Here is a 25,153-nt window from a genome sequence, read left to right as displayed (position 1 = left end):
TACAACTTTAAAGATCAGTATGTGGCATGTGCATTTTGTATTTGTAATTGCTGAATGCTACTTCCTACCACTAACTTTTGTGACCACGTCCACATGTACAAAAATCACAACACACCACAACCCTCAAAATCCACAACACATCATGATAACAAAATAACCATTTATTTTTAAAAAGTACTTAAGTTTTAACTTTATATACCTGAATTTAAATAATTTGTCACAAATAACAAGTGGCTCTAGGACAGATTTCTACTTGAATAAGAGGCAATTTGTTTTAATACAATTATTCAAGAGAGAATTTTAAATAATTGTAAATTCCAGTTTAGATTTACCTGCCATGGCGGCATGCTGTGTACACAGAACCCTCTTCACTCCCAACAACGAAGTTGTTGACATCTCCAACAGGGAAGGACATAGATGTCACAGCGACTGCCTTTGACTGTTTATGAACCAATTCCATGCTATCCTACACAGAAAAAATTGAGTAAATTATTTTGTAAACTTATCATTTTTAATTTTTTAAAGAAAATTTTCTAGTCTTAATTAGTTTGTAAACAATTATTTTACTATACTACTTACATAAATTTAGTTTGATTAAATGAAGCAGGTTTGAAAATGAAGTATATACACCACAAATTACATTTATACATGTTTAGATTTATAAACTCTTACTATAATACTATTATAAAACATTTATGAAAAACATAAGCTAGGGTTTATATAGACTTTAAAAAATTACCAATATTTGCCTCAAAATTTCAGAGCTTTCCAAGTTTAACCTACCTGTGGATGGGAAAGCATGTCCAGACTCCATGAACAAATTTTTCCATCAGTAGAGATACTAATCAGATTGTGAGCATTCTGTGTTCCAACAACATTTACACAATATACAGGATGCTAAAGAAAGAGATATTAAAGAAAGTTTTCTGGGATTATTTTACAAAAAAAAAAAAAGAAAAGAAATAATTTTTACTGTATAATCACAGGTATTCTGTTTCATATCCAGTCTCATATCTTGATGGCATTTTTAATGTGAAGTTCGATGCTATTCCGTAGATTATCAAAACATTATCTCAGAAGAGAGATGAGTTTCTAATAAAATAGATTTCCAAAAATACAAAGGAAAAAAAAAAAGCCTTCAGTTTTGGTTGCTAAATGATGAGAAATTCACACATCAAAGGAAACACATTTTGAGACTACTCTGATGGACACTACTAAGTATTTAATGGTGAAAGAAGACAGAAATCTAATGGAAATAACCCTTTTACTTACTGTGTGTGCTGCAGCTGACAGTGGAGTTCTTTGCACTGGAGTTCTTTTATTGCTACGGTTATCCCACAGCACAATCTGGCCTGAATATGTACCACCAACAACCAGATTTGGATGAAATTTTGCAAATGTAGCAGACATAACGGCTGACTGCAAATAAGCAAGATTTTTATATTTATGGTTCAAATGGAAGAAGCATGACAAGTTATAAAAATAAATCTATATCCAAAACACTTTCCCCTTTACTGTAAAGTATCAGAGATTATAGAAACCAGTAAATAAATATACTTAAAAATTTCATTTTGCTTTAGAACCTAAGATACAGCTTTAGAATAGTTTTGCTCAAAAGTCAAATGTAATGATTGTTTACAGAAATGTTTAAGCAATTTATCGAAGAAAGCAAAAATTATTTAATTTGATTACATCATTAAATCAGAAGAAAATTGGCTCTACTTTAGCTTCTGACAGTAATCTGACAAGAGTATATGCTAGTTTTGATTCAGTTAAGTGTTTTTGCAGAATTATGATATTATTAAAAGATTATAACTTATGCATCCAGAAAGGCTTGCAAATTCTAACCTCCCACTAAATCCACTTTAAAAATCTGCATCTGTTTCCTACTTCAAACATATGTTTCTACTTAAAACTATCTAGTTCCAACTCCTCAGGCCATGTATAAGTAATTCAGTGGGCCAACCATCTAATTGTATATTCAGCAAATAAGTTCCTGAGAAACTCCCTGTAGAAAAGACATTTTATAAAAGATTCCTTTTATACAATCAATCACAATAACAGAAAATCAAACTGCAAAGGACTTTAGGTGTGATTAAACATAAGAGATGTCAGAAAAGCTAGAAAACGCAGATCATGTTGAACTGAGAAGTCTTCAATTTTTCGTTAACATCTGTTTGCAAATATGGGGTGGTTTAGTAAATGCCAATCCAATGAAATCATTATGTTGACAAGAAAAGAAGAAAGGCACTTGTCTAAATTCATTAGTGAATTCTTAAACTTGGGAAAGACTGCTAAAAGACCATCTTACCTGGCAGTGAAACACATACTCTGGAGTAGTTTTTTTGTATTTCATATTCCATACAAGGGCCACACCATCAGGCTCATGAGGAGCATCTTCGTTGTTATTATAGGAAGCCACAAGTAACTCTGGATACTGCTCACAAGAATCAAGTGGGAAAAAAACGCTATGCATAATGAGAACTGTTTTACATTCCTAGTTACTCAACTGTTATTATTAAATTATTCTGAAAATACAAATTCCTAACACTTCACCAAGAAATATATCTCTAGAGTTATGCTTGCTGGAACATTAGTAAAACTTTAAATTAGTTTAGTTATTTTAAATGTTTTAATGTTAAAATATTTTATGAAAATATGTGTTGCAATTCTATCCAAAGGATTTGGTGAGCAATTAAAATTAGTAAAACTGGGCTGTGGCATAAATAAACTCTTGATTTTTAAATATAGTGTTTCCAATCCTTTCTTCCTAAGTACATAAGACAACCATAACCTTAGAACTACCATCCATTGTAATTTTCAATAATATACATTGATTTAATTAAACAAAGTTTCCACAATTAAAACTACCTGCTTACTGGAATTCAAAAATGAGTTAATAGCAACCAGTTATGTTATAATTTACCTGAGATGACCAATCCAAACAACTAACAACCCGATGCTTTGACCAACGTTCGTCAAAAAATTGTCGATTTAATGACAGTTTAGCGCCCGCTTGAATCTCTCTACAGAAAAAGACGAAAAAAAAACCCAAAACAACTGTGTTATAACTTCCCACTCTTAATCTTAAAGTAATTTAACATTGCTGAACCCATAATTTTAGCAATTAAACATTACCCTTCTTTGTCTTCCAAATCTCTTCCACTGTAGTCAAAGAAGATGTTAATCTGCTCAGAAAGAGCTCTTTCTACAATTCTTGTAGAATGGTCAAAGAAACTTAAAAATTCCTCAGAGTGCAAGATTTGCTGCTTTTCTTCTTCAGTCAGCTCGTGCGGGGGGGCTGTGAGGCAAACATTTTTCTGAAGTCGGATTTATGCCACTCAAATCATGTCACCTCACTATCACAATTTGCATCAATGAATGCCACTCATTTTTTTCCAAGCAGATTCACCTCTTTGATTTAGAGCATTTTATTCTACTTTAATATATAAATAATAAAAGCAGTCTTAACAGGAATCAACAAAATTTAAATTCTTTTTTTTTAAACTTGAATTCTTTAAGATACCTTTACTATCACTTTCTTCATCTTTCTTTAAAGTTTTCTCTTCCTCGGGTTCAATAGGTGGTTTAGGAGTCACTACGTCATCTTCTTCCTCTTCATCTGAAAAAACAGAACAATAGCACAAAAATTATTTTCATGAAAATAACTGGTAACTCGTGAGTTAATTATTTCAGAAAGTATCACAACTCTTTAGATAAAAGCAAAAGTGAACTACTGATAAGACAGAACAAGTACAAATAATATAAATTTTATCAATACAATTTTAAAAAAAGAATTAAGTGGAACGTCTTGGTTTTTATACATACATATGTGGTAACTCAGCAATAGTCATATCAAATTCTGTAGCAACATAAACTGAAATAAGATATATAAGCAACTAGGATGAGTCCCTCATGGAAATCTCTAAAAGCTTGCAAGCATTTATCATTCCAGACAGAACAACATGCAACTCCTACATAGTTTTATGTAGCATGCTGACACATTAATGCTGTAAACTGAAGAAAATCAAATGTCTAAAATAGCCTACAGAGCTGGCTGCTTACTTGCGATCTGAAACCATCAGTGTCTAATGGGTCTTCATATGGCATAAAGACGGCTTACATTAACTCTCAGGTTGCTATTTGAGAGGCAGATTTTAAAGATAATAGCTATGAGACCACATTTTCTATTCTGTCATTTTAAATGCAAGTCTCATTATCTACCGTTACATGATGTGGCAATAAGCACTTAACATAATGTTTTCTTAACTTGAATAAAAATACATATTGAGATAATATACAATGTTTATAAGACTTTTAAAAATTATTAAATCTCCCCTTATACCCCCAAACCAGGAAATAACTTTAAATTACTTATTTTAAAATGTTCTAGAACATACAACTCTGCCTACCTTCTCTTTCACTACATACTGAGATGGATTTTTTAAGCAAATGCTTATTTTTATTGCCTAAACAGATGTGTCATTTGTCTATGAGGGAATGGCAGCAGGCGTCTGCAGCAAAGTGCATCTCAAGTAATAAGAGCCCATTTAGTAAGGGGACTTTACTTGTTAGTTATAGTCATTTCCCCGACCTATGTTCAAAATTATCTAAAACACGCATACATACGACATACACAAAAGAATGGTCAAGGATGGGAACCAGCTGCCAAGTCATAGTCCCAGCAGCCAGGCCAGCTGACTAGATAGCAACAACCAGATGGCACTGCTGGGATTGTGTCTTTCTGCTACAAGGTGGCAATGGGATGGCATAACATTCTTCCGCTTGACTGCTTCCAATCCTGTCTCTCCCCAATGGCGAGCCTGTGCAATTACCCGCACTCCAGGAGGCCTACAGATAAGCCTTTACCCTGCAAACAAAATGCAGCTTGTAGGCCACACCAGCTGCCAAACCACACACATAGTGTTAGGTTTGGAGAGCTATGAAAATCTTTCTAACTCTATAGTATAAGCAATAAAAATGTAACTGTACCTGTAGGAAAGAAAGCTTTAAATGACACTGTATACTGCACACAATGATACAACCTCCAACTTAATCAAAATGATAATGACGTATGCCAATCCTACATTACTTGAAATTGAGCGATTTTTACGTTCTGACAAGTTTACAGAACTAGGATAAATGGCACGAATGATTTCAATATATGCTCATACTTTTGAACCAAATGGTGAAGGTTAAAATTTTTCCTTTCAAGGGCCTCAATCAGCCACAAAGGAAAACAGTAATCACTGTCTTTTCAGCCAGCCCAACCGCATTTGTCAGCCCTTTCTCCGTCAATGCAGCCAGAGCAATCAACCTGCCAAACATTCAGAATGGAAAAACAATCTGAAAATACAGGGTATAATGCACCTGCCAGTGAAAATGGCCATTTCAAGAAAAGCTAGTGATCTCAGTGACCCCGCTGAGGAGGCGGTGGTGCAAAGGGGAAAGAACACGTAAAAGAATTCTTAGTGATCGCCACTCTCTTGCACACTGACACTTCCTTACAAAGCATGCCAATTACAGCTTTTGTGCTACTTAAAAAAATGAAAGCTTTTTTTTGGGCAAAATAATCACACAGAAAAACAGAAAGACAGTACTCCTTTTTAGATGAATTCTCATATACAACGGATTATTAATCTGAAAACAGTGTAACTGGTAACAATTCTATACTGTACTGCTCCAACATTACAATGAAATTCTACCATAAAGTCACCTGCCAGTGTAATGTAATAAAATAATTTAATTGTACTTAAATTGACTTTTAGAATAACAGGATATTTACTTCAATTAAAAACTATGTCTGGGGACTTCCCTGATGGTGCAGTGGTTAAGAATCCGCCTGCCAAGGCAGGGGACACGGGTTCGAGCCCTGGTCCAGGAAGATCCCACATGCCGTGGAGCAACTAAGCCTGTGCACCACAACTACTGAGCCTGTGCGCCTAGAGCCCATACTCCGCAGCAAGAGAAGCCACCGCAATGAGAAGCCCATGCACCATAACGAAGAGCAGCCCCGCTCACTGCAACTAGAGGAAGCCCGCGCGCAGTAACGAAGACCCAACGCAGCCAAAAATAAGTAAATAAATAAATTTATAAATTATCTATAAAAAAATTAAGTCTGAAAATATGTATTTTTCCATTTTCTGCTAATATTGTCAGTTGTCTTAATCAATTTTGTCGACTAGTAGGGTTCACTGTATGTAAATCCTAAAATCAAAGATAGGGAATCTGAGTCACCCTGGACAAGTCATTCTTAAGCACTGTGAATTATAAATTACAGCTTCCTATCCACATCATATTTCCCTCCCTCAACTTTGTTGCATTATACGGTTTCTAAATACCATTTCCAATGACAGGTGTCAAATTCCTGTCATAATGCATATGGTCAGTGCTAAGTGACCTCATAATCTATATATTTAACAGAAAAGATCATGCTTATAGACACTCTTTTCCTTTTAAAATTTAAAATGTAGATGAAGTATGGTAAACAGTGATCTGTATCTGCCTACTTTATGGCATTTGCCATGCTAACTTGCCCATATAGATTACTTTAGTTGTATCTGAATGATGAGTATAATCTATTTAAATACTTGTTTTCAGGATTTTATTTTAGAATGAATGTACATAGCTCTCTTTCTAGATGAATTAAAAACTGATTTAAAAACTATGATAGACACTTAAACCCAAGCTTCATAAAAATGACTAAGCTAAATAAAAATTCCAGGAACATTACAAAAATGATCTGTTCTTTAAAAGTACAAAACAGTATTTTTATTATAAAGCTGATTATCTATATATACCAAATATTTGGCAAAAAATGCCTAACATCAGTAACATCAGATTAGAGACTGTTCCTCTGAAACAAATACACTTCTCTTATTAAAAACTAAAATTAGCTACTAAAATACTATTAACATGACCAAAAATATAGTATTACAATTCTAAAGATTTTCTAGGCTACTCCCTATTACATGATTATCTGTAATATATTTAAAACTAAAAAAGACTGCAACAGAGCAGGAAGACTGAAAAATGGGACTGCCATGTCACATCAATTTATTGATGAATATTCATCGCAATATGCTAAGTGGTTAACTCCATGCTTTCTCTGACAGGGAATCTAAGGTTATAAACTGAGCAGTAAAGAATGCATAAAAGTAGCAGTTACTTTTAAAATGACAAATCTCTTGTCAATGAATGCTAAGACTAGGTTTAATGAACCACTGAATTTTTACTGAGTTAACATCAAAATTGTGATGTATTTTGGTGAGATGGAAAGAAAAGCAGTTTTGTAAATTAAGCTGCACCTAGAAATAACACCAAAGAATGAAATTCCAGTTGTTGCAATAATCTGTTACAGTGGAGTAGGTTAATCAAAGTTAAATCATCTGTGAAATGGGTGGCTTTTGTTAAGCTGAAGGAAGGAGTCTTCAGAGCAAGTTTTCTCATCTGTATGTCATGCTACATTTAAGAGACATCTAAGAATAAGCCACAAAGCACGCTTTGAATTATTTTAAAATATTACAACATATTTAACAGGTAATATGAAAGATCCTAGAAAATCCTCACTAAACACTGATACTCTTTATTCTATCACTTATCACAATTAATGCTCACTATGAGGTCAAAAATAAATCTCATCATCAGGGCATTAATGCTGTTTAGGAAATACATTTGCTGTCTATAAATTTATTAACTAGTTTCATCATACTGGTATACTGTATTTTAAGATAGTTTAATATCTTATAAAGAATTTCTAATTTACAAAGTAGTCTGATTTGTCATGACACAACGGAAGTTGCCACTGACTTCCAAAAATCAGGAAATGTGTTGCATATAAAAACATTATTTACAAAAATTCAACTCATAAATAACTTCACAAACAAAACGAGAATATTAGAGGGAAATGCTTCAATCATAAGTTGAAAAATACATGTTAGATATGAATGATTTTCCTTTAATACTTTCAAAATAATCCTTTCTTTTCTGGATCAACATCCTTTTGAATCACTTCATTTCGATCCATTTGTCCATAATTTCATCTTCTTATACCTTACTCTTTAAAATCAACATTAAGAAAACCTTATATTAGGAAAAAACTTCATGAATGTATCAATGGAATTCATTCCTTTTATTTTTTTAAACACCCAGAATCAGATGCAAGGTCATTTGGATTTCCTTAATAATTTAGATTTTCAACAAGGGAAAATTTTAATTGGGAAATATTTTGAATATAGATCTAATGCTAATTTGGAAGATAACTAAAAAGGGAGTAATACTTTAATTATACCATTTACTTTAACACAGAATTTGTCTCTCTACATTGTCTCTTTTTATGTAAAACTCAGATTTTATTTAGGCAGTATTGGCATCATTAACACAGATCCTGTTATCTGCGATCTCATAAATATTACATTTTTCTGAGGCCACAATTTCAGATATGCTGATTAAAGTCTTTCAATCAAGGTTACGAATAAATGCTTCAATTTTCAATTATTTTTGTATTCTCACAGATTCTCTGAGGATTAAAACTAATTTATTACATGTTATTTATCCCAGGATTTTTTTAAAAAATCCATTTTAGACAAGGGTACTATTAAACCAGAAGGCCCACAGATTTAGTCTACCTGGGAAGTGTGGATTCCAGATATTAAGATCATGCAATAAAAAATTAAGAGCTATTTTACATATAACATTTTTCTACACATTATAAATGCTGATCAACACGTACCTGAGGAAAAATATCTGACTACTAAATCAATACCAAAAATAATTACAAAACTCCACAAAGATAAGAAAGTGGAATGATATGAGAAACATAGCACTTCACTGGAAATCAAAAACCAGGTCCTGGTTGTAGTCTGATATTCTCTTATATTGTGACCATAGGGTCATCAATGAACTTCCTGGGGTCTCAGTTTCCTCAGGTGTAAACAAGCTGATTAAACTTTGGAATTTCTTCCTCTTTAAAAAATCTGTGTCTGGGCTTCCCTGGTGGCGCAGTGGTTGAGAGTCCGCCTGCCGATGCAGGGGACACTGGTTCGTGCCCCGGTCTGGGAGGACCCTGCATGCTGCAGAGCGGCTGGGCCCGTGAGCCGTGGCCGCTGGGCCTGCGCGTCCGGAGCCTGTGCTCCGCAACGGGAGAGGCCACAGCAGGGAGAGGCCCACGTACCGCAAAAAAAAAAAACAAAAAACAAAACTGTGTCTAAAAATTACAACAACAAAAAACTCCATACTGACGAGGTGAATAAGAAAAAAAAAACGCCATTTTCAAAAGAGTTAAAAACTTTTAAAAGAGAAGAAAGTAACTTTTCCAGGAGTGTATCTGTGAGCACCACACTCCTGCCATGAGAAGTTTTTTTACCTGCCGAGAACAAAATTGACTGAGGTCACATGTTCCTAGTCAATTTCATTCACAGTAGGTGCTTTAAGACAGCAAAGCACCTCAGTTCAGAAATGGTACTACCAACTTACAGAGTAAACGTGAAAGCAAGAAGATGACTAGAACGGGGAAAAAGGAAAAAAAGCAGAATAAAACTTGCTTTTTAAAAGAATAGATTCAGCCATTTTTAAAAAATGAAAAAAAAGAGTTAAACCTAAAACCAATTTTTATCTTCAATTTGGTAACTCACGTTACTTCTGCACTAATTACACTGCCTACCCAAGTTCAATTTACTGTTACACTCAAACTGTGATTTCAGCAATTTTGTCTCATGGTGAGTTTTGGAATTTGTTACATAATTCTTAAATGTGAGCCAACCAGGCTAAGTTTGAGAGGCACTGTATTAAACCAATGGATAAGCAGAAGTACAGTTATGCACAAAGTGTTTTCATTATAAAACCTTAAGTTCATGTTATTTTTTCTTTCCCTCTTTCTAGAACCTCTACAAATTAGGAAAAGAAACAATGTAAGAGCCCTGGACATGAAAAAAATTGTAATGATATAGAGAGGAAATGATTTCATTTTTATAAATAGTTCCAAAGGCTAAGGATGGCTCCATGGTATTGGGGTACATTTCGCATTCTCCTTCACTTACATACCTCAACTGGAAACTAAAAAAAACAAAGAAATAATCAAGTATATAGCATATACTCAATAAACTTGCAGAATCCGGGAATTCTTGTTAGGTTGCAAATGAATAAATGTGGACCTTTATAAAAATAACATCTAAGTCTAGTCCACACAGGAAAATTTTAAAGATAGTGGTGCTAATACAGACATACCCATTAGAAACTGGGTTCAGTTCACCTATCTTGCCACTTTCACCTTCTATCAGTGAAGATAAGAAAAATTCTATTTAACACCATAAAAGATCAAAGCTGTTTATTCATTACTCTTAGCCAATCACTATAAAATACTATCCTGATGCAAATTTATCAATAAATAAGTTAACTAAGCCATGTTATCTTTTAATGAAGTAATTTTCAAACTACAGGTCTCAGCTAATAAATTTAGTGTATTATGGTCAACACTGAAAAAAATGAAATATAGCAAGAGCAGAGGAGGTGTTATTTCATAAAACTTTTGTATCAGTTACAAGTTTCCCCCACTATTCAAAAGTAGAGCAATCCTACGAAACCTTTCTTTCTTAAGCTGAAGTGGTGTAAAGTGAAGAGGTAATTACTTTAGACACATCTTGTTAACGGATGCACAAAATAAATACAGCACAGATGCTCAGAGACACAGTTCAAAGCTATGGCAGCTTTCTGCCGAGATGCTGAGTGTAGTTCCCAGGGAAGGAGCTCTCTGCTCTGGTGGACACCACCTCCCAATGTGGTGTAAAGTGAACTTGTGAAATTCAAGGGACAGCTGTACACATCTGTATCTATGTTTGTACTAGATTGTAATATAAACTGAATTTCTTACCATAGGTGACTATCATAAAAGCATGAAAGTGCTGCTTCAGTGGCAGCATGAGAGAGAAAGCACACCTTGGAATCAGACAGACTTGGTTTAGAGTCTTAGCTACTAGCTATGTGACCCTTGATAAGCTATCTCTTTCAGCTTCAGCTTCTTCATATGTAAACAGAACCAATATTTAACTCTCAAGGTTTTGGTAAGAGGATTAGAGATAATGTAAAGTGCCTTACACTATACCTGATATGTAATAGGCACTCTTTGCTGTTAAAATTTTCAGTCATCAATTTGAACGTGAGGTTTGAAGAACCATTACAACAAGTAGCTAAGATAATATATTTGAAACATGCTAAAAGGTCCAATTTTGTTCATAGCATTCAGAGGGATACATAAAACATAAAATAACAGCACATGTTTATATCTACATACTATGTCATCATGGAATTCAAGAAGGCTATAAAGGAGAATGTATGTTTCATATATGGATCTAAGAGCAAATAATGATTAGAATATGATATGTTCATATTAAAACCAAGAACTGAGACTAAGTGCCTTTTCACCCAATTTCATCAATAATTATGTTGTAGCATTAACACTTGAAAATAACCTATTTTCCCAGCAGTTACTTCCAGAGTAAAGGCATGAAAAAAAAAAACAAAAACCAAGTAAGTAAATCATTCTCCTGAGTAGGTAAAAGCAATTAATTCCTTCACCAAATATTTACTGAGTTTGTACTCACTACATGCCATACACTATTCAGACCAGGCATTACAGCAATGAAGAAGAAACAATCCCTATACTCATGCGAAATTTGGCAAAGAAGCTGAAGTACGATAGCGCTAAAAGCCTTGCCCTAAATAATTTCAAAGTGAAAAAAATAGTTTATCTTGAACTTCCGGGTCATCAGCTTACTTTACAAATCACAATCTTTTAAATTTTCCAATTACTTGCAAAATAAAAATGGGAAAAAAAATTTTTTGAAAACTGCCAGGCATATACTATGTAGCTATACATTCAAATTAGTTCAAAGACATTGTTCCACATTCACACTTTAAGATTTATATGCATGTCAAAAATAAGCAATTAAAAATGCAAATTTCAAGTAGGATATAAAACCATATGTGTGTATATATGTATGTTTGTGTGTATGTATACATATATAATTTTTGAAAAAATATATCATGGAAAACAGACTAGAAACAAATGGCTATTACATAGTGATATAAAAGACACTTCCTACCCTTTCTGTCTTCTCTAAATTCTCTATGATACACTACTATAATTATTTTTAAAAAAGAAAAAAAATTTTTTAAATGGAAGTCTTCACTTAAACTAATTATAGGTATATTATAATAGGCATTAACCAAAATAGCTTCAGAATGCTTTACATTTCAAACAATCCAAAAGGCATCTCAAAGTAAAGCTAAATCTCCAAATTACTATTAGAAGGAAAAAAAGCCTAACTTATTTTTTAAATGAGACACTATACCCTCATTTTGGCTATTTTACTCACTTTCTGAGTTAACATATCTAACAATGTAGCTCCCAAAAGACAGACACTATAACACTTGAATATACTAGTTAATAAAATAATATTTTCTGGAAATTATAGAATCCTACAGTATTAGTTTTTTCCATACTAATGGTTCAACACTTTATCTTTCCTGTTTTCTTTTTTTAAAGCGGCTTATGTCTCAAACAAGTTTACCATCAGGGTTTTTTTTTTTTCTGGTAAGATGAGGAGTTTGCACCTGTGAAAGCTATCTTACCAAACGACAGAGCAGCAGGAATGAAAAAAAATGTATCCATAGAGATGAACATTCACATGGTCAAGTAAAAAAAAAAAAAAAAACTCTTGGATAAAAATGTTATCCTCGGGCTTCCCTGGCGGCACAGTGGTTGAGAATCTGCCTGCCAATGCAGGGGACACGGGTTCGAGCCCTGGTCTGGGAAGATCCCACATGCCGCGGAGCAACTGGGCCCGTGAGCCACAACTACTGAGCCTGCGTGTCTGAAGCCTGTGCTCCGCAACAAGAGAGGCCGTGACAGTGAGAAGCCTGCGCAGCACGATGAAAAGTGGCCCCCGCTCGCCGCAACTAAAGAAAGCCCTCACACAGCAAAGAAGACCCAACACAGCCAAAAATAAATGAATAAATAAATAAAATTTTTTTAAAAATGTTATCCTGATTTCCTCAAAATTTTCAAGTTTAATTGTGTGTATGATAATGTCAACTCCTTTCGGGAATAAGATGAAAGTGAAAGGAAAAGTTTAAAATATTTCTTTCATGTCCATCCTTAGTGGGCAGGGAAAGGAGAGTTGTTAAAAATGCATGTGATGATTTACCATTAAGTTAAAAAAGGTTGTAAATAGTTATAATCCTAATTTTCTTTTGAGGTATATATAAATATGAAAATTTGAAGATTTTCATTGCTAATAGCTAGAGATTTCAAGGATTTTTCCCCCTTTTGCTTACTTGTATTTTCTGGGCTTTCTGCAATGAATATTACTTTAGTTTCTCCTTAATGGAGAAATGTGGTAATTTAACTGAAATTTTAATGATAAATTAATTTATACATTTGATAAAGTGCTTAGGTTTGATATTCTATAATTAAACAGAAATAAATCTTCCTGGCTAAGGAGAAAAAAATGTTCTTTATGCACAGACTGCTAAAAGGATTATTTATTACAGGCCCACAATTCCAAAATATCATCAACTCTAAAATCCATAACTCATTTGGTGGTAAACCCTGACATGACCAGAGGTAAAGCTATCTTTAATCATTATCTCACTCAGTTTGAATATTCATATCTTTTGCTGCTGAAATATTAATGCCCAAGATGCTGCTGGAGTGTTTTCATATGGTACATATACTTTATGAAATGTGAAAAATTTTCTGAACTGTGAAAAATTCTGAATTCCTATATATATACTTTCAAAGGTTTCAGATAAGAAACTGTGTATCTGTATTAAGGATATTAAGTAAACCTCTTTTATGCCTAACATAAATTTATTAGCTTCCCTTGGAAAAGTAAGAACTATCATATTAACTTTATGCTTAAATCATTAGCTATCTGATGAGAATTTAAAAATTAGTCCCCACTGTAAAAATGGTAACTCCTTCTCGTTTAAGATTCAAAGGACTCCACATTCAATATAATGTCTATGTATACTCCCTCTGTTTCACAGAGATTAAAAACTGCTATATAATCAACACAGAGCCCTTAGATCACAAAAGAGGAAGTTTATGAATTAGGTCTAGATTTGTTCATTAATATGGATTAACAATGACAGTATATCAGAATACAGTATACTCCACAGAAAATACTGAATAATTTACATGATTTCATTCACTATGGGATATATTGATACTCTCATTTTGGGAAGAATTATGTTCATGACACAGAAATAGAACATGCTTAAGTTTTTCTGCTTCTAAAGCAGCACATAGCAACGACAATATGAAAATGGAAATATTTACATTTACATCAACAAAATTAAAAACATACATCAATAAAAATTAAAAACATACATTAAAAACATACAAAATTAAAAACTTATATTTCTATTAACTTTTAAAAGAAAAAGTTTTAAAACTCTAAAGAACAATTACATAAATACAGAAATCCAAAGCATTACTTTTATAATATTCCCCTAAGAAAATATGCCAAAAAACAAAAAAGGAAGAAGAAAAAAAAAAAGGAAAGAATCCACTTGTTTACTATGGTGGCTTAATGACAAGCATATTAAGGACAGATATTCACCTTCTTTGGGTTGAGCCATAACTGGAGTCTGAGTTTCCTTCGTATATGTGACGATTTCACGAGGAGGAAAGTCAACTTGCGTAATTTTAGCCATTCCAAGTTTAATAGGTCCTCGTCTAAATAAAGTGAACACAAATGTTTTTAAATATTACAAATGATACATTTTAACTACATCAAATGATGTTATTTTAGAAAAGTAATAATTAAACACTGTAAATCCAACAGTGTAATTTAAATCCCTGTTTTATTCAAGAAATTTAAAATGAACAATTGGCTTTATTTTAACAAAAGAATCAGAAGGTAGCAAAAACAAAAGATATTTTCCGAATCATTCAAGATGTTTATTTTTCACTTTAAAAAGGCAAATAATTTAGTTTCTTAGAACAAATGTGTGGGTAATAACAGAGTAAGAGTAGAGGAATTTGAGCAGACTGCTGAATATGGTTGGTTATGAGAACTGTTTTTAGCAGGGATACGATTCTGGACATTTTTTCAAGAGTCAAATATGTGGATCTCACTCAGACCACATTTAGTTCCCTTCACCATCAGAAGACTTCAGCTTTAAGAGTGAGAAAGAAGTTTCTGTTGAAAACCATTTTTTCTACTTATATTCTGCATAAATTGAGAATCATACAGTCAATTTAGATTTTAAAATAAAATATTTAAACTTTAAATCTCTAATCTCTGCATGGTCAACATGGTCCTTGATTCACATATGGACAAACTATTGTGCAAACATTTTAGACCTAAACTAAAGCCACATATATTCTGAATATCATGAAATTACTAAAGTCACTTCTGTTTAAATAGGGGGGAATACATTCTTTTCTGACAAACAGAAGAAGAGACTTGTGGCTATTATAGTAGATGTCTAAATTCTAAACCAAATATAGCATGCTTCCAAACTCCCGAAGTTCTCAATGATGAATCTGTCTTAAAAGAATATCTAGTAAAAACAGTGGTGGAACTTCCAGAATATAAAGGAGGATATCTGAAATATATATATATACACACACATATATATATATATCATTGGTAATATAACAACTTTTTTCTTATATAAACATCCTTTTCAAAATCCTGTACAAAAAAGTTTAATAAAATTAGTACATTTAAAGAATTTATTTTCTCTAAGGTCCCAAATGTGGGCCATAAGAAATTTTTAATGTGTTTTCTACCTTGGGAATATCTAGCCTTAAAGAAAAAAAAAAAAAGCATAATCAAAGACTTAAGTGGGAAAATTTAAGTACATTTGAAGTAATCTAGTATTCTAAGAACAAAATCTGAAATAAGAAACTTTATATTCTGATATTTAAGATGTAAACCACATGAAAAGTAAGTCACTCACATATCTGATAAAAAACAGTCAAGCCAACATTAGGAACAAGTTACTAACTTAAGTACATATAGATAGGGTTTAATAGGTAAAAATCACAATACTAGAACAAACAAAATATTCTAAGATTTAGGGATAGATTTAGGGAGGTAATACCTCAGTTATCCAAAGCCACTTTTACTGAGAACAAGCAAGCAACTGGGGGTGGGGAAGCCTCAGGGCAGCCAAGAGAGAGGCCTACCAGCTAATGTACAAGAAGCTCATGTACTTTTCTTATATGGCCTAATTCAAGGCTTATTAACTCTTAAATTTAGACATAATTCCTAAAGGTGTTGGTCACATGTTTTAGAAGCTGCAAAATATCAAGGGAAAACAGCTATCTGAGTCAGGCACAATGGCAGAAGCAAACATTTATAGTTTGCATTGGAGACTAGAATAAATAAACGAATGAATAAATGAATTAATGAGTAAATCAATAGCAATATGGAGCCACGGTGTAGAAACCAACAGCTCTGTTCCTCTCAAAACCTTAGAAATCATCAGAGAATTTTAATATAGGAAAATAAATTAATATTCATGTTGAGTAACCTAGAAAAGGTTCAATTATATATAGCGTATTTATTAGAAAAAGTATGGGAAGTTTGTAATACATTGTAGAAAAACTTCAAAAATATAGAAATAATAAAAGTAATTTGGACATTTAAATGGGTAGACTTAGGGTACCTCTAAAATCAGATACATAAAATATGTCTTTCACAAATGATAGAGGATAAATGAGGTGTCACAATAAAATATCACTCTTCAAACTATTACCTGAATATTAGAAATTTAAGCAAAATAAAATTAGGACAATTTCACAAAGAATCAAATTAATTATAAAGAGGGAAGGTAATAAATCTATTCAATACCCCAAATCGGAATCTGAGTGAAGCTGAAGAACTGATGGATCTGTATCCCAATGCAGCGTCCTAAATGGTTGTAGGACAACCATGAAGCATTAGCAAAAAAGGCCATAAGTTAGTCAAGCAAATACATTCTACGAATAGCTAAAGTACGGTTCACAGTTAAAACCCACATGTTCTGGTTAGTACAAAAAAACACCAGGTATCACTCAATGCTCTAGTGCATGCAATAAGCATAATATGGTTAAAGATGCAAACATATAACCTAGAATAGTTAAAAGACAGTATTTTCAGATTTTGGGAAACTAATATTGCATAATAATGGCTAAGAACAGCCAAAACATCCAACATCGCAAATAACACATTATTTTTGGATGATAACAAGCTAAGCTATAAAAAAAACAGTTGAAATTTTAAGTTTCCTAATGAAAAAAACATTAGTAAAAACATCTTAGTTAACATATTATAATCTTGCCCAAAGCATTAAATGTGTGCAGGAAATTGTCATATTGGTAAAGGAAATGAGTCAACACATAAGCCTTTCGGTAAGAAAACCAAAGACTATTCCACTGGGATACAAAATAGCTAAAGTTTCCAAAATGTGACCCTTATGTAATTTATGGGTTAAGCACTGCCTTGGGCTTACATGTCATCTGCTTTAGAAAGCAGCTAAAGATTTCTGTCTCTAGGAAAAAGTAGATTTTTTTCCCCCAGGAAAAATATTTTATGTTCAAAGGATTTACCTAAACTAACTAAACTTATGGAGAATATCAATCCTAAATAAATATTCGGTTGTGTTTTAGCCTTGCCTATTGGGTAAACAGCTTACATGGGATCTTTTCCAAAAGATTTAAGGAAAATTTAGTTATTACTAGAATAAAAGCTACTTTATGACATTGGTACTGTTGTAAGGTTAGCGAGATACAAGATAATTATGTTCAGTACTGTAAGATGCTCACAGTCCCTATTAAAAAGTTAAGCACAATACATTCGGGGCTACCATCTTTGTCAAATATATTTGTTTCTCACATATATAACAAATTATAATATACAACTAAAACTGCTATAATATTTAAATACAAGAAATGATTTCTATACTTGCCTCTACAATTTATCAGTAAAAGCAATCAGATGAACTGAACTAGAGAAATCCTTCATTTTAAAAATATAAAGAAAGATCTTGGGATTTAACTGGTATTGTGTGTACACAAAGAAGGAAGAGGACACAGTGAAGATTTACTTTATACTAAGCACTGAACAGAAACAAACTTAGGCTTTGTTAAACCAGAAGGGGTTTTATGAGATGCTCTCCAAGGAATGTTCTGTACATAGCCCTTACATTCTCTAAGAGCTCTAGCTGTTACCAATGACATAGAGCTCCTTGTTGAGGATGTCATTTTAGTCTAAAATCAAGTAAAACTCTACCTCAAAATAGAACCAGTACTGAAACACATGGCACAACATATGGGATTATACTTATTAAAGGCATCTGCAGACATATAAAGTAAAATTTCAATATAATCCTGAGACATATAATCAAAAGCCTAAGAGATAAACTGATCAAGAATGGAAAAAAGGAACAAGAGGCATGGATTACTCAATTGAATAACTGTCACCTAAATTTTAGTGATAACAGAAATGACTGAGAAAGTGAACTAAAATCTTAATGAAATGCAACTTCCCAATCTGCAAAGTTAGAGAAATATCATTTTTATGGCCTCATATATTTATTCATAAATTACCACCAGGCCCAACAGAAATTTTGGCATTTAGAAAGAGTGATTCAGATGTTTTGATATCATACTTGGTAATGTCTAACATGTTTTTTCCTACTCCCTAAGTGTAGTAATCTTAGACTGTCTTGGCCAGCTAATGTAAGTGTATAGGTTCATACATCTCACACATCTTCATGCATTTTCCTGTTTATTCTTTATCATCATGCCAGCTCAATGGAAGTTCATTCTGTTTGTTCTCAGACTCCACCATTCTTTTTAAAAGCCACATATTTTAAAATGCTATTGTTTCACTGCCAATAGCACCAATTAATCAACAATATTAATTATCTAGTATAGAATCTGGAGATGATTTAATGGAATTCATAGTTTTCTACTGTGTATACATATATATTAAGAAGTGAACATACTCAGCCCTCTTGAAAATTAACAATTAAAAATGGGTCTGTGCTCTCTAAAAAGATATCAAGTTACCTCATTTAAAAAGAGAATTTATTTCCTCTCCTGTTAAACTTAAAAGAAACTAATTTTCTACTCATTCTCTAATAAAAACAAATACCCTTAAAGATATTTAAATACCTGTTTTCTTGTTTTACATCTTATCATTACAAATCTACACTATAAACACAAGTTAGCACACTATTCTTAGGATTTTTCAATACAGTGAATAGCATTTAAATTAATGATGTAAATTAATGAACACTAGAATGCAAGTTTCCCGAAGGCAAGGACCAGGAACATTATTTTCTGTGGTAACCTATAGCATTTAACATTAAATTGGCAATTCAATTAATAGGTATTCTAACACAATAAATATTCTTCTTAACAGTTACTTACTTCCTATACCAATTTACAATATTCCAATGCGTCTCTCTAATAATCTCTAGGTTTTCCAATGAAACTCAGGAGGACATATTTTAATTCATACAGATGTTACATAGTATTTTTTAAAGCAAACTTGCTGATGTTGCATTAAAATAATCTTTCTACTCCTATTCAAAATCAAGAACAATGAGTTCAGAATTAACACAGTAGAGTATCTGCATTAAAGTAATATATAATATCAAATAAAGAAATTTTTATACCACCTTTTTTTTTTTAACCTTGGGAAATGTTTTTATTATGGTAATGTATAAGGGGAAACTAAAACCCTTCTCTTGAAAATGCCATCTGTTTACCAGCAAAGGAATACTAACATATTTGCATAATACAGAAGAACGAAAGTATGAAACAAATTTAGCCTTTGAAAATGAATTTAGACTAAATATAGTCTTTAATCTGTAATACATACTATTTTATGAGGTAATATTATTCTTAAACAGAAAGTTTTGACTTTTCTTAAATGATAGAGTTATGTCATTTACCTCCAACAACAGTATTGCTTAGATTTGCAATTTCAGTTCTATAAACACAACAGGTTTGGAAAGCACATCTCAAATTCAGACTGGTGAGCCCTTTGTGCCTTCTAATTATTAATGACAACCTGATTATTCAGAAAGTGATTAAAGTATTGAGTTTATGGATTAGTTAGCCCCTTTGCTTCTTTTTTTCTTGCCTTGTCTTTTAGATGCTCATTACTTGTTTGTAACTTCAATCAGAGGTGCTTGGGCACAATGAAGATAAAACTTCCTAGTTTATTTCTCATTAAAAGATGTCTTGAAGTTTTCCTGAGGAGGACATTTAACTTCCTAGACCAAAATAAGGATTCTGAATAAAGATTCTAAACTAGCTAGGTTTAATCTCACTTCAGCTGCCGTAAGAAGTCAAAATGTAAGATGCTGTTAAAGAAAGACTTGGTATTGTGTGTGTGACAAAGAGAAGTAAGTAATGATACTTTTCTCAGTATGATCTTTGGAAAGAAGCTGAAATCTTACTGAACTTTTGAAAATCAAGTCCCAACATGTGTGCAGCATCCTAACACAAACATGAAATACTGTTTTATAAGGAAGACCCAAGTTCAGGGTAACTTGGCAGTAAACTTTTTTTTTAAATTGAAGTATAACTGACATATAACATTATATTAGTTTCAGGTATATAACATAATGATTTAATATTTTTATATATGGTGAAATGATCACCACAATAAGTCTGGTTAACATCCGTCATACACAGTTACAAGATTTTTTTCTTGTGATTTTTTCTTTCTTTTTAAGACCTGCTCTCTCAGCAACTTTAAAATATACAATACAGTATTGTTAACTACTGTCTCCATATTGTACATTATATCCCCGTGATTTATTTACTTTATAACTGGAAGTTTGTACCTTTTGACCCCCTTCACCCATTTCACCCACCCCTCACCCCCTCCCTCCACCTCTGGCAACCATCAAAAATTTGAGAAATGAAAATAAAAATGAACCAATCTGTTCTCTGTATCTATGAGCTTATTTGTTTTGTTTTTTAGATTTCACAAATAAGTGAGATCATACAGTATCTGTCTTTCCCTTTCTGATTTACTTCACTTAGCATAATGCCCTCAAGCCAGTAAACACTCTTTATAAAAATTCTTTAAATGTTATTGAAGCCAGTAAACACTCTTAATGTTTCCTTAGCAGTTATTCCTTATTCTTGATATTTTATGCATTATTATTTTCTACCTTAATTAGAAATAGTGACTTAATAGAACAGAATTAGGCTGTTTAATTGAATTGTTTAGATTTTCAATTACTGAATGGAAATTAAGCATAATACAGTAGAGCAGTTCTACACTATTTGTACCCAAAACATTCACATAATAACCAATACAAAATTTGCTTAAACAGAAAAATAATTTTAATGAATTAACACTTCTATTTTTAATATAAAATAATCAGCATAAAATCAGTTAACTAGTCAGTACGCAGTTAATCAAGTGTGACAGTAAAATTTTGCTTTAAAAAAATTTCCCAATTTACAACAAACAATTTCTGCACCATTTAGATTTCAAAATGTTAGGACTAACTCAACATAACTATTCAGAGTCCCTGTACAGCACTGACAGTATCTGGGCACTAAATGCATTCTATCATTAAAATACTGAAAGAAAATTACTGTACCTAGATCCCACTGCGCCATCTCCAGAGTCTTGGCTTCCAGCTTCGCTTGGAGTGCTCACAGATTTGGAGGATGGAGACATAGGAGGAGGGACTAAATAGTGAAATAGACAGGTATCCGCTGTTACTACACGGAGAGGTTGCTCAGCTTATGACGTTTCAAAAGTAATTTAACATGAAGTAATTAACAAAAAAGAAAAAATAATGGCAAACCAAAAAACAAAAGTACATGAATGAAAATGAACAGTAGAAAGAAGAGAAAGACAAAGTTAACAATGCATGCTGACGATTCATGCAATTTCTCTGGCAAAATGCATTTGGGCTTTATATTAAAAAAAAAAAGCAAGATTATGGAAGGATGCATCTTCATCTCGGCCAACACCAAATGTGGGTACTAATTTTCAAAGGAGAGCATTCCTTCTCCCTTTTCTAATTCTTTGTTTTTAAGATCACCAGATCATTTCTAACTAGTGTCAAATCAAAACTCTGAATTTTGCTTCAGAAGTCATTTACTGTCTGGTTTTCTGAGATTTATTTTAAAATATTCATTTTTGTCAATTTTTTCTTTCAAAAAGAAACTGATGTCTTAAATGATATTTTCCCCCTCACCAAAAATAAAAAGGGCCAATTTAGAGAAATGACTATCACTAAAGGAATGTCTCCTTTAAAAGTCCATTAGTTTCCAGCAATTTGGGTGAAAAATGCAAACAGGCCATAAAACAGCATGCCTTCTAGACATGATGCATAACATAAAGTGATGCATGCAACTTAAACAAGGCAAGACTTAATGGTAACTTCCTTACCCCAGTATTCAGAAAAAACTGAAGTGTACAGACAAAGATACAGACACCCAAAATATTCTTAATCCCTTCTTATAGAAAAAATACACATTTTTCATAGTATATAAAACAAACAGCAAATGTTTTCCCCTAACTTGTCACTTTTAACATTATATACCAACAGCTGAACGTGCATATTTCATGCTATTACATTTGTAAAACTTTTTACCATTGCAGGGAGTATAGGAAGATCATCACTGCCATCTTCTGGTTAAATTTTACCATAAATGACCCCAATCCCAAGTATCTTTTTAAAGTAATTTTTCAATGTACAATATTAAGTGACCAATATATTTTATGTTGTGCTGCAAGCCCTTCTTTTAATAGTTTACTGAAAAGAAAGTAAGTTCCTAGTTATATAGAAACCAATCTAAAGAAATATGTATTTAATTAAAAGTCTGTGTTTTTGGAATAGTCACATTCACTGAACCCTTAAAATTATGTTTAAATGTTTATTCATGCTTCAGTAAAAACAGAGGGTTTGCTCATCTAACAAAATGCACAAGTATAGTATGATGAATTACACCTTAAACATAGGTACAAAACTGATCATTCTTATTTTTCAATGCCAAATTCTACTGGAAACCAATAATAAGATTAGAAGAAAAAAAAAATCATAGCTAGAATGTTTGTCTCCTGAGATACAGTGGTTAATTCTTGCTCAAATTTCAAAAGACCATAAAAACATAATAAAAGGTTTCTAATTTTGTGATTAAATCTCTCAGAAACAATGCTAAAACCAGATTGCCTTCATATAATTCACATAATGATACCACTGTGTTAGGGGCTGCATGTATAACTCGTAGCTAAACATGACTTGTATCTGAAGTAAAAGAATATTGATGTCCCCTACTTTCTCTTAGGTTACATTTTTCCTCATTTTTTTGTCCACTACTCACTGTGAGACTTCCCATAGGCGTCTAAATTCCAACTGATACAGGACAGTGGTTTGTCTACTACACTGTAAGCACAAATATGTTTACTAAATTATTTAGTATAAATTACTAAATATTTAGTAGTATAAATTTACTACTAAATATTTAGTAGTATAAATTTACTACTAAATATTTAGTAGTATAAATTTAATAAATTTATACTACTACAATAAATTTACTACTAAATATTTAGTAGTATAAATTTACTACTAAATATTTAGTAGTATAAATTTACTACTAAATATTTAGTAGTATAAATTTACTACTAAATATTTAGTAGTATAAATTTACTACTAAATATTTAGTAGTATAAATTTACTACTAAATATTTAGTAGTATAAATTTACTACTAAATATTTAGTAGTATAAATTTACTACTAAATATTTAGTAGTATAAATTTACTACTAAATATTTAGTAGTATAAATTTAATAAATTTATACTACTACAATGTTTTCATATTAAAGATTTCCAAAGAAGAAATTTTGAATTCTTTAAATTACAAAGTTAACTTCAGGCTTAGGAAAATAATTTTTCTAAGTACACATATAGGAAAGATTTGAGGAAAATAGTAATATTCCTATCAATCTAATTATTTGTGATAAATTATAAAATTCTTTTCCAGTTACTGTTTTTCCCCCTTTTGGTGACTTCAAATATCTATGATTACACTCAATACGTTCATCACCAGTATCTTAACTGGTTAAGACTACATTAAAAGAAAAATATGTTACCTCAAATCCTTTAGGAAAACAGGTTAAATAGTAATTATACATACATAAATACACTAAACTAGCCAATTCTCAAATAAAAGTTTCAGAAATAAAAAATAAATTACACGGGTGATGCAACCAAATTATCACAGTTTCTCAGCCAGAAGCAAGATAAATCACCATAACTTCAAATTTGTAATTAGGTAAAAATCTCCACCCCAGAACTGTATTCTTTCAACCAAAGATAGTTTTCAAGCCAGCTGATAAGAGACTCATTAAGGACTCAATGTTATTATCTGGCCCACCAAATTCATCTTTCAATAATAAATAATCTATACCGCAGAAGGGACAAACCGAGAAAAAGAAAATTACTATCACTGAAAAAGGAGGAATGTTAATAGGAAAAAAGGGAAAGGTAGCGTTATTTGGTGACTACCATATTTTTAACCCAATTAGTCTAGAAAAATCAAAGAAATACAGTAATTGCACAATAAGGCAATGTCACTATATTCCCAGACTCCAATAAACGACCCCCCAAAATGAATAAAAGCATGCATTCAGGGAGGTTAAAAAAAAAACTAAATAACTCATAGTCTCTCAATTCTCAGAAAGGGCTTAATTCTAGAGTTCAGTTTTAAAGATGGTTTAGGAGTACAATCAGCTTTAGAAATAACATAAGCTATTATTAATTAGCTTTTGCCAAATATCTGAGATATGATTTGCATAGTAAGAACAGTGATTCAATCAGATTACCTTTACTCCACAGTTCTGTATATAAAATAGCCTAAAACAAGGCTTTAAAAATGGTACAAAATAAAAGATTTAATATTAACATATATGAGTTAATCATGTGAATGTTTTTAAACTTCTTAGAAGTTTACAGCAAAGATACCTATTTCTTTCTTAGAAAACCAAGCAAGAAATGTAGAGTAAACTGAAAGACAGATCTACACCATGGCATTCACTGATCATGCAAGTAATACTGAAAGGCTGTGACTCTGATTCTTTACGACAAAAAGACAACCAAGAACCAAGAAGGCCTT

The 25,153-nt window shown here is 32.1% G+C and overlaps 1 protein-coding gene across 8 annotated transcripts in view; it reads right to left on the bottom strand.

The window, feature by feature from the left end:
* Nucleotides 1-25,153, bottom strand: part of DYNC1I2 (dynein cytoplasmic 1 intermediate chain 2) — a 52,494-nt gene that overhangs the window by 14,821 nt on the left and 12,520 nt on the right. For all 8 annotated transcript variants that reach the window (XM_007121843.4, XM_007121842.3, XM_028479061.2 and 5 more), the window contains exons 4-12: nucleotides 21,628-21,718; nucleotides 14,622-14,737; nucleotides 3,527-3,622; nucleotides 3,139-3,301; nucleotides 2,927-3,026; nucleotides 2,312-2,437; nucleotides 1,273-1,419; nucleotides 784-897; nucleotides 333-466 (exon numbers count right to left, since the gene is read on the bottom strand). In XM_007121843.4, coding sequence (XP_007121905.1) covers nucleotides 333-466; nucleotides 784-897; nucleotides 1,273-1,419; nucleotides 2,312-2,437; nucleotides 2,927-3,026; nucleotides 3,139-3,301; nucleotides 3,527-3,622; nucleotides 14,622-14,737; nucleotides 21,628-21,718 — 1,087 coding nt within the window. The remainder of the gene's footprint in view (nucleotides 1-332; nucleotides 467-783; nucleotides 898-1,272; nucleotides 1,420-2,311; nucleotides 2,438-2,926; nucleotides 3,027-3,138; nucleotides 3,302-3,526; nucleotides 3,623-14,621; nucleotides 14,738-21,627; nucleotides 21,719-25,153) is intronic.

Source organism: Physeter macrocephalus, chromosome 2 (assembly GCF_002837175.3).
Source record: "Physeter macrocephalus isolate SW-GA chromosome 2, ASM283717v5, whole genome shotgun sequence".
Classification (NCBI taxonomy): Eukaryota; Metazoa; Chordata; class Mammalia; order Artiodactyla; family Physeteridae; genus Physeter; species Physeter macrocephalus.
The sequence above is the reverse complement of the archived record's forward strand: the minus strand, read 5'-3'. Positions and strand labels throughout refer to the sequence as shown.